This window comes from Halichoerus grypus, chromosome 8, assembly GCF_964656455.1.
Source record: "Halichoerus grypus chromosome 8, mHalGry1.hap1.1, whole genome shotgun sequence".
In the NCBI taxonomy this organism is placed as follows: Eukaryota; Metazoa; Chordata; class Mammalia; order Carnivora; family Phocidae; genus Halichoerus; species Halichoerus grypus.
In genome coordinates, this window is record NC_135719.1 from 139,534,351 (window position 1) to 139,551,779 (window position 17,429).

General features: G+C 41.0%; 1 protein-coding gene across 2 annotated transcripts in view; it reads right to left on the minus strand.

Moving 5' to 3' along the window:
* The window catches only part of PPP4R3A (protein phosphatase 4 regulatory subunit 3A), a 37,283-nt gene extending 20,701 nt beyond the window's left edge, over window positions 1-16,582 (minus strand). For both annotated transcript variants that reach the window (XM_078054112.1, XM_036097515.2), the window contains exons 1-3: window positions 15,784-16,582; window positions 4,809-4,864; window positions 1,130-1,228 (exon numbers count right to left, since the gene is read on the minus strand). In XM_078054112.1, coding sequence (XP_077910238.1) covers window positions 1,130-1,228; window positions 4,809-4,864; window positions 15,784-15,925 — 297 coding nt within the window. In that variant the 5' untranslated portion in view covers window positions 15,926-16,582. The remainder of the gene's footprint in view (window positions 1-1,129; window positions 1,229-4,808; window positions 4,865-15,783) is intronic.
* Window positions 16,583-17,429: the final 847 nt, after the last annotated feature.

Sequence of the window (17,429 nt, forward strand, 5' to 3'; positions counted from 1 at the left end):
ATTCAGGTAGAGCCGGGATGGGGGTTCCAGAATTTACATTTCTGTCAGTTCCCAGGTCATACTGCTGGTCTGAGGACCACACTTTGAGAACCAATGAATTAAAGAATCTGCTGAAGGGGGCACCTGGGTGGCTCAGTCGGTTGGAGGTCGGACTCTTGGATTTCAGCTTGAGTTGTGGGATCGGCCCTATGTCGGGCTCCATGCTCAGTGGGGAGTCTGCTCTCTCGTGTACACTCACTTTCTCAAATAAATAAATCTTTAAAAAAAAAAAGTAAAGAATCTGCCGAAGATTATTCTCTAATTAGAATAAATGTGGAGATAGAGAAACTGTCCTTAGGATGCAGTGGTTTATATGAGTCTATAACAAGAGCCAATGGCTTTGGCATATAATAAATGCAAACTAAGAGTGCATAATAAATGTACACCCGACAAGACTGTGGAGATTATGTCACTAGGCCAAGGCACTAGAGTCACTAGGCAATTCCAGAATCAACTGAGAACATGTAAGATGAGGCTGAAGAGATAGTCAAGAGTCACAAGAAGCTACTGAATAAAGTGATATGATCAGATTGGCATATTTAAAAAGGTCACTCCATCTGTGATATGGATTTGGGAAGACCAGTCAAGATGAAAGCAATAAACCAGGCAAGAAATGATGGTGGCTTAGTAAACTGTGAGAGCAGTGAAAACAAGGGTAAGTGAATGGATTTAAGATTTATAATTGAAGGACTGAATGGATGTAGGTGATGAAGGAAGGATAAATAAAACCCCCAAGTTTCTGGTTTCAACAGTTGGATGACAGTGGCTGAGATGAGGGAGATGGGAGAATGAACAGATCTAGGGGAGATTATGTTTGGTTCTGGACTACCGAATCTTAGATACCAGGGAGCACTGATGGAGGAGCTCTCAAAGGCAGCTGGATATAGAAGTGTGGAGTTCAGCAAAGGTCTTAGCTGGACAGTTTAGGGTCAATAAACTGTACTTTCCTATAAATCAAGCTTTTTACAGACAACAATGAATTTAAGAGATCAATATGAAATGCTATTTATTTAAAATCTTGGGCATTAGCTAAAAGCACAGCAAAAAACCAAAATACTTAGCATGGTGATTTTCTAGTTTTTAAAATTACCTGACATATTTTCTCCCAAATTTCATCACATCCAGCTTTTTCTTGAAAGCTAAGGGCCAAGTCATAATTTTCTGCTTCAGACCACACAATCAAAGTGTCCTTGAGAGAAAAAAGAGTCTGATTAACATCCATTAATCATCACAAACTACTTCCAAGTACAAGGCAAATGAACAAAGCAACAAAGAATTGAGGACAGTACTAAGCAACACTGATACTGTGATTGACAACGCCTTTTCACACCTAGCTCTGTTCAGTCTATAAAATGAAAACAATGTTTTCCTTAAGAAGTTAACCAGAATATGAAAAGCACCACAAAGTGACCAATCTAAATGTACTAAAAGATACAAACTAAACATTATATCAATTCTTTGCTTGCATATTAGGTTACATTTTATGCTGTAGTCAAACTGCCCAGAGAGGAAGTCTGAACACTCAGTAACTACCGCATGTCAGCAGGATGGAATTAATAACCAAAATCCTTTCTCTCATCTATTATCAGCATTGGATATTCTTTACCTGAGACACACAAGGCCCATGAAACTATTGGTATATCTGTACTATTTGAGATTTTATCTGGATAGCAGTTTTTTTAACTTTCACCAAAGTGCTATGGTTCAAGAAGCAAGATGCTCCTGCCACCCACAGCCCCTTTACTCCTGGTTCAGAGAGACTTTAATGATAGTAAGTTTAATTAACAGTTCAACAGTTTTTATTACGATGTAATCTCTGCAAGACACTACACTTACAGTACTGACACCATTTTATATTCCCTGTAGTACACAGTCTGTATTCTACAATATGCATAGTATAATAAAAATATTTACAGGGTCTAAGGTATCTTTCCAAACTTACAGTAAAATAAACATATACACTGTTTCAGAGCCATCAATCATTTCAAAAGAGAGCCCTCTCATTGAGAGAGGTTTGTGAATCATCTTATATATGAAATACTGAATGGTACTAGGGAGAGTTACATTTAAAAAAAAGAAGCCTGGGGAGGCCTGGGTGGTGCAGTCGGTTAGGCGTTTGACTCCTGGTTTCGGCTCAAGTCATGATTTCAGGGTCGTGAGATTGAACCCCCTTCGTGTGGCTCCGCACTCAGTGCAGAATCTGCCTGAGATTCCTTTTCCTCTCCCTCTGCCCCTCCCATGTGTGCGCATGCTCTCCCTCTCTCTCTCAAATACACACACACACACACACACACACACACACATATATTAAAAAATGTTTTAAAAAATTAAAAGGAGCCTAACATAACAGCGATCATGTAGCAGTCTGGCAGGCTGGTCCAAAGAGAAGAATTAGGAGAAATCAGTGTTAGAAGGATAGGAGTACAATATAAAGAAAAAATAATTCAATCTAATAAGTAACTAAAAGGAGCCAAGCAAAGGCTAGGTGAGCATCTACAGGGAAGATAAAAGTTCCCATATTAAGAAGGAAACTGAACTAGACCATCTTTAAGGTACCTTAAAAAATGTTTACATGGAGGCAGTTTCTAGTACTTTTCACTATCAAAGATACCTCCTACAGTACACAAATGGATCCCGATTTTGTCTGCTAAACCGCGTATTAATTCTTTTCAGTCAATTATGTAACTGTCAGTGAGGACCAGTAGTCTCTCACTGAACTAAACGGATACAAGCCACAAGTAAATAAATGATAATTTGATTGGGCTCTACCGCATTACTAATAGAAAAATCCACAATTTTTATTCTGAATTTTATAAAAGAGGTCAAAGACACCTTTTTCCTATCTTCATGAACTTCTAGAGATCATAGTTACCACGCAGGCATCTGTTCCACAGTGACTAAGTAGCTGTTCAAATTCAAAATTTATATGAACATTGTAAGATCAAGGGACGCCTGGTGGCTCAGTTAAGCATCTGCCTTTGGCTCAGGTCATGATCCGGCTCAGGTCATGATCCCAGGACCCTGGGATCGAGTCCCACATCAGGCTCCTTGCTCAGCAGGGAGTCTGCTTTTCCCTCTGCCTCTCCCCCTGCTTGTGCTCAGGTGCACTCTCTCTCCAATTAAAACACACACACACACACACACACACAAAACGTAAAATCAACACACCAGGAATTAGTCAGCTGTGTAGCCTCCCTGAGTCTGTTTCTTCATCTTTAAAATGGGTATAATACATACAGTTACGAAAACTGGTGGTAAAGACCCACTGAAACAAGCCTAAAACCAGTATCACATTGGTAATAAGGCAGATTTAATACGACCATAAGCAATTACACTGGTACAATGTAAATTCAGAATCATCTGTAGGCTTAAAACAGGGCACAACTAGACATATGCTCTTAAATGCCCATTTGACAAATTTAGAAGTTTGAAAATTTTTAGGAATTGCTCTTCTGTTTTCCTTGAAGTGTCTAATTTTCACGAAATCATCTTATTAATCATCCAACAACCTACAGCTTAAGACATAGAGATTTCTTCATTCATCCTCAAAACAGACTTGTTCTTTTTCTTCAGATGTGCTTTTACTCTTCCAACTGACTGAAACCTCAAAATACAAATTTACATATTTAAGTATAGAATATCAAAGGCAAAATACTCTAGTCTCCAGCCACTCCAATCAAACCAGTTTTCTTAAGAACACTAAATGCAACAAAGTATTAGTAGACCATTAGACTATCAAGAAAATATTTCATATTGTACTAAATGTTTTTTGAACAAATAAATCACCATTAAGCAGACTTAGGAGTTAATATCAGCTTTCCCATATACTATCTGTGTGACCTCAAGCAAGTCATAATCTTCAGGGATCATCTAATGCCCAAAATAAAGCCAACACTAACTTCCTTCTAGTAGTATTTTGATGGTCAATGATGAAGCAAAGCACTTAATAATTTATTTATAGAGTAATATATTCATAAAGTAATATATACATATGAATGTGCTAATAATACTCTTTATTCTAAATTTATTTTATTTCTATACCTTGAGAGCACTGAGGGGACTGATATTGCCTTCACTTACTTTGTACAGCACTCAGTGTATCTATGTTTGTGTGTGTGTGTGTGTGTGTGTGTGTGTATTCTGAATAAATACCTTTTGATGATAGTGCCAGTAAGATCTACCAAGTAAAGAAAGATTTACTTTCAGATACTGCTTGTTCATCCAAAGGGTACAAGAAAGAGTGTACTAAAACTGAAAGATGCCTTAACATCATTACTCTATTTTCATATTATTATAAGGTCCTATTCAGGCTATGCAAGAAATCAAATTTTTACCTACCCTGGGTTGCTGTATAGGGACAGAAATGTCCCTTCTGCACTAGCATCTACAATAGCAAAGGAAGTAGCTTCTACCTTTTCGTTAATAGCTGATTATTACATCAGTGGTCACTTTTTTTTCTTTACGTAGAAACAAGAAAGCTGTATTGTTTTAGTTTAAACTTTTGAGAATTAAGTCTTAGTTGCAAGAATATATGGAGCAAAAACTTAGCTTAACTGGAAGCAATTTTTTTGCTGGCTCAAGCAAGTTTAAAATGATTGCTTTATACACCATAGAGATTGGCTGAAATCACATTTTAGAATTAGGCTGGGAAAGTATGTTTTAAACTGTTTTTAATTTTTCACTGTAAGTAATCGATGGTAAATTTTCATTTAATCACCCAACTGAGAGAATAATATACAAGGTAAAACACAACATCTTCAAAATTTTACCTGTTGTTTCTGATATGCAGTGTTAGGATTTATTTTGGACTCTAAAAGTAGAGAACCTGGGAAACAGAAAAACAAAACATTCCATTATGTAATTGCAAAGCAGCATAATTACATTCCATCACATACACGCACACTTCCTTTCCTGAACACTTGATACACATGTAACTTCAAGTTAAGGAAATAGTATTTTAAAAACAAGTTTAAATAGAATAAAACCTGTAAAGTAAACATGCCTTATGCATGTTTACTTTTAAGGAGGAGGACACGATTATGTGAAGAGTAAGGACTGGATGGTAACAGAAATCTAACAACTTATGGGCAGCACAGGGCAGTGAAACGGCACAGCATGAAGCCAGGTGACCTGAATTTTAATCTCCAACATACATTATGACTTGGATACGATCCACTGCCCCAGTACAGCCCCACATTACACTTCACCTTCGGAAAGTCTCTTACTTCTGTTCCAGAATTATCACACTTCATCTTCAAATGATTATTTTTTTTCCTCATAATTTATAATTTTAATTTGCACATTTTTGTCTTTTCCTGGCCATATCATAAGACTTGTGATATTCAGAAAATAACTACTGCTTTATAACAAAGAGCAAATTTTAAGACCAGCTTTACACCTCCCCCCTCACTCTAGTTCCGGTTTATCCCCAAAGTACTATCTAAAGACAAGTACTGCCCCAAAATGCTTAAGCAGCAGCAATTTTCTCTGTAGCTGTCCTTCATCCAAATCTTTCATTTCTTCTATTACATGTCACCATTACTTTCCCATTCCAAATAGTGGCTAGGCAGCTGAGAAAAGGGTGCTTAACATTCCCAAATTTAGTTAGTTTCCTTTTATGTTAAAGTTCATTTACTAATCTTATGATACTGTCCCATTTAGTGATTTATTGACTGTTCACTCCTCTGTGCTCAGAACAGTGCTAAGTGATACCGAATACAGTAAAATACCAGCATTTACCAAGATGTAAGGACTTAATTTGCGAACACCCTGTGCACACGAACAGCCTCCCATTTCACTCGAATACTCCTACTGTGTCTAGCACAGGTAAACTTAACTCCAAATGTGTCTCTCATTCTTTCTATACTTAAGGTAACTAAACAGTCTCCGTATTTTTCCCACCTGTTACCCCCAACACCCCATTTCTTTAGGCCTTTTTTTTTTTTTTTTACTATTTCTGGCTGAGGTTCAGACAAGTATCCTCACATTCTAGAGGAAATTTGTTTTAATCTTTCCTCTTCTCCCAACCTTTGCCATATTAATTAAAATAATTTCCAGTGCTTCAATTTTCTTTATGCACAATTACTGGATTTTTTATTTTAGTAATTATAAAGAGTTGTCTAGTGAGGCATTCATAACAAAAAGCAGCAAGCAAATGAACTCAATGTCTAGAATCCCTCAAAAGTATCAAGTCTCCAACTTTCTTTGTAAATATTCTTTGTTTTTTGTACATACAAGAACAAAAATTGCAATCTATATCATTTCCCAGTGAAATCAGAGTAGGTCTGGTACATTATGGATCAAACAACTTTTTGTGGCAAATAATTATACTCAAAATGTGGTTTCTAGGAGAAAATACATTCCAAAAAAACCACTTTGAAATATATCACCTCCTGAAAAATAATCCATCTCTAGAAAACTACATAAATAACAGAATGAAACAACTAGATTACTTTGTAACATTCAGAAGATGCAAAAGGTCTAGTGTCCTAGAACCAAACTAAGTAAGCCTCTTTAAAAGTTAAACCGCACAGGGGCGCCTGGGTGGCTCAGTCCATTAAGCAGCTGCCTTCGGCTCAGGTCATGACCCCAGGGTCCTGGGATCGAGCCCCACATCGGGCTCCTCGCTCAGCAGAGAGCCTGCTTCTCCCTTTCCCTCTGCCAGCCTGCCGCTCCCCCCTGCTTGTGCTATCTCTCTGTGTCAAAAAAAAAAAAGTTAAACCACACAAAACCACACCTACCCAAAAGAAAATACTCGACATCACTGATAAATGATAATTGGATATGATCAAAATCAAAATCTGTGCTACAAATAATACCATGAAGAATGTGAAAAGACAACACAGAAAATGGGAGAAAGTATCTGTAAATCATATATCTGATAAGGAATTTGTATACAGACCTCTGACAACCAAATTTTAAAAATGGGCAATAGCTCTGAATAGATATTTCTTGAAAAAAAAGATACACAAATGGACAATGAACATATGAAAAGATGTTCAACATCATTAGTCCTTAAGGAAATACAAATCAAAACCACAAATAAGAGACCATTTAACACCTGCTAGGATGCCTATAATCAAAGACAGTGCTGCCAACAACAAGTGTTGGCAACCACATGGGGAAACTGGAACCCTCATGCATTTTGCTTGTGGGTATGTAAAAAGGCATCCACTTTGGAAAACAGTTTGGCAGTTACTCAACTGCTAGTTACCAACAATTCCATTCCTAGGTGTATACCCAAGAGAAATGAAAACATATGCTCACACAAATATGTGTACATGTTCTTAGCAGCATTTCTCATAATAGCAAAAAAGTGCCAACAATCCAAATGTCCAAAACCTAATGAATAAAATACTATTCAGCTACACACAAAAAAATAGGTGTCGGATGAACCTTGAAAACATTACAAGTGAAAGAAGCCAGTCACAAAAGACTATATATTTTATATAAAATGTACAGTGTGCAAATTAGAGAAAGATGTGTAGATTAGTGGCTGTTTAGGGAGGAAAGGGGGAGTGAATGGGTAGTGACTGCTAATGGGTACAGGACTTCTTTCAGAGAGAACAAAATATTCTAAAATTAGATTGTGATGGGGCGCCTGGCTGGCCCAGTCAGTAGAACATACAACTCTTGATCTCGGGGTTGTAAGTTTGAGCCCCACGTTGGGTATAGAGATTCTTAAAAAATTAAAGACTGTGGGGATAGTTGCATGACCCTGTGAATATACTAAAAAAACAATGAATTCTACCCTTTGAATGTGTGAATTGTGTAGCATATGAACAATGTTAATTTAAAAAAAAAGGTGTAAATATTCATACAGTGGAATACCACACTATAATGTTAATGAACCAAATACAAGAATGCAACATATGACTCTTATAAACATGAATGAAAGAAACCTCAGAGAAAAATATGTACCCTATAATTCTATTTACATAAAGTTCAAAGAGTAGCAAAAATTAATCTATGGTGCTAGTGGGCAGGGGGAGATAATGACTGTGAAGGGGACATGAAGCAGGCTTCCTGAGTGCTGGTTATTTTGTGAAAATTCACCAAGCTGAATACTTACCATTTGTGTAACTTTTTGATCTATTATACTTCAAAACTTTTTTTTTTTTTAAGTTTAAGAGTAGGGGTAAACAACATATGGCACAGAGGGGTGAAGTTATCGCTTCAAATTGTTAAGAAACACACCTGAAACACTGGGTGTTAACTATACTTCAATTAAAAAAAGAAAAAAGGACGGGGTGCCTGGGTGGCTCAGTCTGTTAAGCATCTGACTCTTGATCTCAGCTCAGGTCTTGGTGTCAGGGTCATGAGTTCAAGCCCCACGTTGGGCTCCATGCTGGGTGTGGCCTGTACTTAAAAGGAAAACGGAAAGAAAGAAAACCACACGCCTGACTTGGCTGCTACTAAAACAAAACAAAAACCAGCAGGGGTGTAACTATTATTTTTCAAGTACCAATCCCTTTTGCATTTGCTTCAAAACTCTCCATAAAGTTACAGGGTCAGGGAAATTAGAAAGGAAAAATCCCAAACTGAAAGCCTGAAGTGTGCCCTCCCAAAGCCCTAGCTAAAACAAGAATAAGTAGATAACTGGAAGCTTCTGGTGTTGGCAAGTTTTTCTTTACTGGGCCATTCAAGATGTTAAGGAAAAATCTCTCTCCTGAAACACATCACAGACATATCCCATGGCTTTGATCTAAGGCCCCACCTTAGGAAGTCCAGCTCTGGTCCCCAAATACCATGCTCCCTAGGAAATCGTTAGGCTGTAGAGGTTGGATCATGGGAAACTGCCTTTTAGTTTGGGGGCTAGGATAATAACAAAGACACATTTCTAGTTTTATTTCTAGGCCATCTATTAGGTTCCCTTCCCCCATCTCAGTTTCTACTGGATCAAGTTATCAGCGCTTTTCCAATCAACAGAAAAAGACCCAGTTGAGTGTTAATACGCATTAACACAATCCTTTCTCCCAACAAGTTTACTTGTATCAGTTGCTATAGCTAGAGTACTGGGAACAGCAATTCTATCCTAGTAATATATGGGTATGGCTGGGGATGTAGAGTTCAACTGTAGGTGAGACGCGTTTATCATGGTAACAGAAACAACAGGGGAGAAATGAGGAAGATGGTCCTTAGTAGCAGACCTTAAGCAACATCACAGGAGGTAGAGATGATTCTCATTAAGGGGAACACATGCTTTTGATACAGGGTAGGTTCAGTTTATCTTAATAACTGAAGCACATATGCACAACGGCCCCCACCCAAACTTATTTGAGAAACATACCTATCCTCTCCAATAAAAGATGCCCTTATCCCCCAAGAAGAATTCACTCTCACCCTCTCCATGACACATCCTCCTCACCATCTGACAAAGACACTCCGTCACACAGACCAGAGAAAGACAAGCCTACACAGCAAACTCCAATATCAAGACTTGAGAAAGGCCTTCCCACCTTCAATCTAAACACTTGGAAAGGAAATATGGAAACACAAATAAACATCAAGACAGTGATCAAACTAAGGGGAATGCATCAATACATGTAATTCATTTTGTCACTGCAGAATCCATTCATTCAGACCACTAGCAAAATCAACCATCTTCAGGTGAACTAAAGAGTATTCCTGCACAGCAAGTGCTTGTGAGTCTGTTCCATAGAAGCTCTGATAGGCCTACAAGTCCATATTTATACACATACTTCTTCAAAAAATAAAGAGGGTCCTTAATTCTGTAGTTTACCAAAACTACAATCAACTTTTTGAGAGGGTCATTTTATCTTTCTCTACCAAGCTTTTAAAACATAGTTCTCTTTGCTCCAACAGTTCTAGGAAATTAGCCTACATCTTTACACAGTGCCAAGTGTATGAACAAATAAGTCACTAGCAGTGTCTGTAATAGTAAAAATCTAAAAACAATCTCTATGCCAGCTGTTCTCAATGTGTGGGACCTCAGGGAGTCTGGAAAATCAACAGTATTTTCATAGTATTACTACTAAGATGTTATTTACCTTTTTCACCCTTATTTTTCTCAGGGTCTATACTGTGTTATTGCAAAAGACTGAATGCAGAAGCAGGTTAAGAATCCTTTTTTAAAAATTAAACCAGACATTAAAGAGATCTGTAAAACTGTAAAACAGTGACGTTCTTCTCACTAAATTCTGACTTAAAAGCTTTTTAAAGAATTAGTTTTAAATTCTAATGTGGCAAATATCAGTAGCTACAACCCACATAAACAAAAGCTTTTGAGGATCCCCAATTTTAAGAGTAGAAAGGTATCCTGAGGAAGAAGGTTTTAGAAATGCTGTTCTAATGCCACCAACAGTGCACTGTGTGAATTAAATATATACAACGAAATACTGTGCTACTCTTAGATGACAGATCTGTGTATCCTGACATAAACAGATGCCCCAAATAGACAAAAAGGAGGTCTATATACTCAGGAAATGGGGGAACAACGGTACAGGAGGGGAAATGCCACTCAGAACATCACCAAGACAACTGCAAATAGAAGCCATCAAACACCGATAAGCAAAGATGGACAATAAAACATGTGGTACAATTACGAGTATACACGATTTTAGGTCATTAAAAATGTTCCCTCCCTGCTTCACAACATCTTTGTTTTTCCTGTAAAATGAAATGTGGGAGCTTTTCTTGTATTCTGCTGCCAATCCCCAATACACCTTATCAAAACAAACAGCTCCAGGGAGTGGGGTGAGAAGTAGCTGGTAGTGCAGAGTGAAATATCATTCCAAAAGTGTTTAAATCAGAGAACTACAACTAGTGCCTGCAGCCTGGATCCAGCCAGCAGACAGCTTATTTGAGTCATACTCTAACACACATACTCATACACTGAATTCATGCAAATATTTTAAAATGGAAAGATTGTACATTAAAAAAAAATCTAGATTTCTGGCTGAGTGCAGGAAAAAAAGACCACTGAACTACCCAATCAAATAATCAATACAGGAAGACTTATGGTTAGAAAAAATAATACATCATAGGGTTGTTGCATTAACTAAAAATTCATATTGAAGTGCCTACCCCAGCATCTACTACATAACCAGCACTCAATACTTGTTTTTCTTAGAGCATGGACAAAATATCATTTCATGAGCAACACTGTGCTGTTGAACAGTAGAAAAATTAGTAATTTTTTGATAACAACGATCCAGAAACACATTAGAACGAAAGGTTAGCCAACAGGTTTTTACACTGCTTAAGAAAAACATTTCAGTATATGGTATTTAGGAAACATCCCAAGAAAACTGTTAAGATTTTTAATCTTTCAGATACAGTGTTTTTTAGCTAGAAATTTCACTTACTTAGAAGATAGCACTTCCTTTCACTGGAGAAATGAGATATTATAGAGTTTCTGTAACTTCTATGGTTCTATTTTCAATATCAACCTACCAACCAATCAGATTCAGGTAGTTACAGAAACATAGGTCCTGGTCTTAGTTTAGATTTGGATAAATACTTAAGGATTTCAGAATGACAAGGTCCAGCTCTGTCACTCCACAGTAAGCAGTTCAACATCTAGGCATTGCTGGTATACTGTCCTTATCAATGCTCAAAACTAAGGGCAGGAGCTTAAGTACGGTGCTTCATTAGTGGGAAGAAAATACCATCAAAAATGAATGGAAGTCCAAAATATCATCTGGACAGGACACTAGTGTAGGCTTTAAACCTAGTCTGTGTTCCCTCTCTCCTGATTTTGTGGCTCACGATTATACACGGCATTTAAAAACTGAAACGAATGTTGGGGGTGGGGGGTAGCTTTACATTAAAAGGTCCCATGCCTGCGTCAGGCCTTCACTACATTCGGTCCCTACCACCTATGCCCAGCGTGGCTGATGGACTTCAAACTGTCAGAAGTTACCACACACAGAAGATGATAAATAAGGGTTTGCTTACCCTAGGCCTAGTAATTTTCTACAAAGTAGGTCTACATAAGAAGACAAAAAAGAGTTTAAATGAACTTTTCAAAGTGAAGTATTTCTCCCAGTACTAACACTGAGCTCTTCTCAGTAGCTAAATCTGGAATGCTCACTGTATGCGAGATTCTATACTGCTTACTAATTTATAAGAGCAAAAAAAAATTGCTGATACTTATCTCTGTTCATTTCCTTCACCACAACAGCCCAAACAAAACAAAACGAAACAGGCTTTCCACCTAAAGTGCTCTGACCTCCTTTTCTAATTATAGCGGGGCTGAGGCACTACCTACAACCAAGTTCTCCAGGAGGCAGAGGCACAGGATTCCAGTTTGTACCATCAGCTAGCAGGACTAACTTGAACAAAACACTTCCCCATGTCTCATTTTCTTCATGCCTCAAATAACACTGAAAATTCAACCTTTTAAGCTTTGAAAGAGGCAACTCAGATAACAGATGAACTATTCTGAAATGTAAAAATTACTTTATAAATCTTAAGGTAAAAACCAAATATAAGAACACTATTCCTGATGCTTGGCAAGTAATCCAGAATAAGGAGCATGGATTTGATTTTATGTTAAAAAGACATCCTTCAGTGTGTGGAGAAATTCCAAAGTGTTTATCAATTCTAAAACTGGAAGGTGGAGGTGGTAAAAACCATAATGCAATAGCAGAATGATTTGAACATAAAAGTAACAAGGCAAGTAAGGGACGACATTACCCTTCATGCAACCTAACAGGTACAGCATAAACTGAAAGACCATAATAAATACAATACCAAGTAATTTTTTTTTGGAAGATGGAACTTTGCAGGTAGCTATGACAAAAACCCGAGAAATAAGGTAATCTATCTTCATTAAAGAAAGGGCTATGTTCCTACAATACACTTTGCCAGTAGGAACCTACTGAATAAGGATGCAACCTACAGAATGGGCTCAGTAGCTTGGCAGGACATCTCTCTCCTCCAAGGAAAGGTGGGCTACAGATCTGCCAAACCATCCAGTTCAGAGGGGAAAGGCAGACTTACTCAGAAAGATGTGCCCTGTTAACAGGGAGGCCACAAGTACTTCCATTCAGAAATTACCTTCCTGATTTTCAGTTTAGGGTATAAACACCTCTAACAAGATAAAGGATTCATTTTATGGAAAATCAGAAATACTTTCCACTTTGCTCACCACAATAAAAAGAAAATTCTCAATTATCCCATAATGGAGAATGGGAGAAGCATACAATAATGGATGACCCAAACTAGCAGTCTGTACAAAAACTCCCACATGGCTTGGACATAAACTGTAATTTTAAATATCTTTAGGCTAAAAATTCTTTTCATGTTCTTTGAAACAAACTTTGAGCCTTTAAGTATAAAGCAGCAAACGCAAGTAGACAGCAGCAAGGGATTTTAAAACACACTATAAACAGTTAATGATTATTAATAACAGTCTCGGGGCGCCTGGGTGGCTCAGTCGTTAAGCGTCTGCCTTCGGCTCAGGTCATGATCCCAGAGTCTTGGGATCGAGCCCCACATCGGGCTCCCTGCTCAGCAGGAAGCCTGCTTCTCCCTCTCCCACTCCCCTTGCTTGTGCTCTCTCTCTCGCTGTGTCTCTCTCTGTCAAATAAATGAATAAAATCTTAAAAAAAAAAAAAATTTTTTAAATAAAAAAAATAACAGTCTCAAGCCATAGGCTGAGCCTCAGTTTCCGCATCTGCAAAATACGACTAATAATAGTACTTATATTAGCAGATACAAGTAAAGAGTCTCTAGCACACAGCACTCAATAAGTTTTGATTATCATTCTTATTTGGAGTTTTCCTGTTAGGAAAAAACAATCATCACTAGAGATTATTAATGACAGTATTTCCTAAGTATGCTGCAATCCTCTAAGCCCACTCTTTGGATTTAGTTTTCCTTACATATTAAATTAACAAGGGCACATCAGTTACATTTATTTCAGCTCTCTTTATCAATAAGTACAAATAAATAAAATTAATAGATAAAAAATTAAGGCCTTTTTGTTTTTGCCATTCAACCTGTTTCACTGCAAAGTCCCAAACCCTCCCCAAGGGAGGATGGGAGTTTAGGGGCTATTTCCAAAGTGGTAAAAATTAAAATGGGAAAAAAAACCAGATTCCTACATTAGTAGGTTAGTAGAGTGGGACTCACTAGGATAGTATGACATTAAAACTTAACGCTTAAAAACTTTAAACAAAGGACTCTGTATAATGTGTCCAATTAAGTATGTGATGTGGTTATTTGTGTTGTTATGAGATTTCAAAGAATTGATCACAAATCTACACAAACTTTCATCTGGAAGTTAACTGAACATACAAAGCCCATACTTTTCAACTCCATATGTAAAAAGTTTTCCAAACGTGCAAAGAAGAAGATGTGAGAGTAGTTGGTGACTACGTGATACACACATACAAAAGCACACCAACACATTCAAACTTGTATTTTTAAGAGGCAAATAAATAGGCCTCAGAAAAATATACTCAATGTATTCAAAATCCTTTAAAGGCCTCTGAAAAGAAGTTAATTTCTCTCCAATTAAGTTATTCGGGGTAGTCTTATAAAGATAACCTGTGGGCAATATAACTCTAAATTACAATTTTTCAATTCAAATTGAAAATCAATGTCCCTAGACTCTAATTACAGAAGGGTGAGTCTTGTTTTGTTTTTCATGAAATTGGGAGTTCTGGGTTGAAAATCCAATTAAAATTCCTTGAGACGAGTTTGTAATAACTCAGATACAGAACTACAATCGTTAACAAACTGAAACAGCTAGAGTGAAATTATAGACTAATGTAACAAGACAGGTTTTCCAATTCAGAAGAAACAATTTGGAAATACTTTCACGTGATGTGAACATTTTAAGTGAAATTCAAGGTATGTCACAGAGGGAAGTGGCAAACCCTAAAGAAAGTTTTGAAAAATGTGAAACACTTATTTTCAAACGACTGGGTCTTTGAACCTAAGGGCTATTTCAAAATATGTGAAGCACAGGCACTACGGCAAATACGAAAGGTTTAAAGTTATCTGCCAACTTCTCCTCACCTGTTAACGGAACCAAATTGTGATTATACATTTAAGTAATCAAAAAAGCTCGCATAAAATAGTTCCACACTTGCAAGACGTGTACACAAACTGTACACAAAATTCTGCATTATTATAAGTGAAAAAGACAACACTGGGAAACACAAATCTATCTTCTCAAGGTAAAGAAGCATTTTCTCTGCCGAATGCAGAGTTGCCAGATCCATGAACCGGTGTTGCCAACCTGCAACAGGATCAAAAAACTGTAGCAGAAAAATAGTTTTTTTTGGGGGGGGGGGGCGGGGAGGCCACAGCAAAACGTTCTCCAAAGAGTGAAACACCTAAGAACTTTCTTCGCTCCGAGAAAGTTTCACGCCTGCTTTACAGATGAGTGAACTAAGGCACAAGATCGGATTAATCAGTGCCTTTCTCAAGGTCACTCTAGTGCAAAAGAACAGCACGGTCCGGGCTCCCGATCCTAGGCCCCCGACCCCTCCACACGCCCGGGCAGCACAGCTCAAACGTGCTGGGCTCCCCTCGTCCCCGCAAGTGCAACCAGGCGCTGGGAAGAAAAAGACATTTCGAGCGCTCTCTATGCAGCTAACTCCGAGAGGACTGGGGTGCTGGTGGCCCGCCCTCCCCCAGGGCGGCAGCCTCCCCCAGCCCCAGGCGCCCCCTCCGTTCTCTTAGAAGAACAGTGGCCCCCCAACAACCAGGTATGTGGCCCGGAGCCGTGGGGGAAGGCAAGGTCCCGCCGCAAGGGGCTTCACTTACCATCGCTCTCGGCCCTGACAAGCAGGGACATGCCCTTCAGCCGCTCCACGTAGCCGGACGACACATGCCCGGTGCCCCGGTCGTCCCACTGCCGGTCCTCGTTGAGCGTGTAAACCTTCACCCGCCGCCGGGTGTCGGTCATCGTGCCGCCCGGGGGCCGGGGCAGAGGCCCCGCTGGAGTCGCCCAGGAAGGGGGGCCGGGACACGCGGGAGCCAAGGCGGGAGGACGCCCGCAAGCGGAGGACTCACGGGCCTCACTGCCGCCGCTGGCCGCCGCGGGATCGCGGTACCGCCCGCATGGCCCGCTCCCGGGCCCGACCTCTGGGCCCCGGTCTTTCCTCGCCTCCGACTCCTCGGCGCTATTGTCCAAGCCCGGCGAGCCCGGCCGCCCCGAGAGGGGCGCGCAGCGCTTCACAGCCTCCCGGCCTGATGCGGTAGGAACTCGGAGCGCCGGTCACTGCCCTGCTCCCGCCTCCGCCATGATCTCCGCGAAGCCGCTTCCCGCGCCGCCGCCGCCTCCTCAGGCCGCCGCCGCCATGTTTTCCTTCCTTATACCTGGCCCTGCCACCGCAGCCAGTGGCTCCGCTCCGCTCCTCTGCTTCAAAGGTCTCAAGCCGAGGGGCGCCTGCTCCTGCTGCAACTGCTACCACTGCGCAGGAGACTGCGAGAGCCCCCAGACGCACGAGCGCTCCTGCCTCCTGGAAGTCCCTTTGCCTTGGCCGCTGCCGCCGCCTCTTCCGTCTTCCTCACACAGCCAAAGCCGCCGCCATCTTGGTTCGCCCCTCAATAGCGGCGCGCGGGGCCACCCAGGCAGCAGCTGCAGGGGCAGCCCGTTGGCCCCACCATTTAAAGAGACAGGAGCGAGGCCGGGAGCCTCGCTGCGGCGGAGGCTTCGGACGGAGGCGGGAGGCGGGCGCCGAGCAGCCGAGGTGGCGGGAGCGCAGGGAGCGGAGGAGGCGGAACGCTGGTCGCGCCGGTGACGGCCCGGGGCTCCCTCGCGCTCCCTGCACGCACCGTCGTGCGAGCGCGGGGCGGCGTGTGCGCCGTCGCGCCCTGTGTTCGTCATCAGCCCCGCTCGGGGATTCGAAAGGGGCGTGGAGCCCGCCTCCGGCCTCGGCGCGCCTACCCGCCGCGCGCCTGGCGTCTCCGGCTCCGAGGGCGGCGGTCTCCCCGGTTCCTCGCTGTCCGGCAGCCGCAGCCCCTGCCTGCCCTACAGGCGCCGGGCTACGTCGCCCTGGGGCTCTCTTGCGGCGCCTCCGCTTCCGCCTCCCTGTCCACGAGTGTCCTCTCCTGGGCGCCGGGAGTGCACGGTTGGGGAGGCGCCGGAGCCTCGCGGACTTCAGGCGTTTCTCCTTCGGGGAGAAATTGAAAAGCTTCCGGGAAAGGCCGCAGGTTTGCGTGGCGAGGGCCTCCGCACGTCTTGGGAGCCGCCATGGGGCACGCACTGGTGTGGCGAGTCTGGAAACGGGACGGCTGGCACCGAGCCCGAAGTGACAAGTCTGAAGCCTCACCTTACAGTCCAGCTGCTGCCGCCATTCCTTTATTCTCTATCAGAACTGTTCTTTTCTAGTCCTCCATGTTGCAAAAAAAGAACTTGAAGGGCTCACGAAACCAGATACGGCTATGCTATTGTATAATCGGGATGA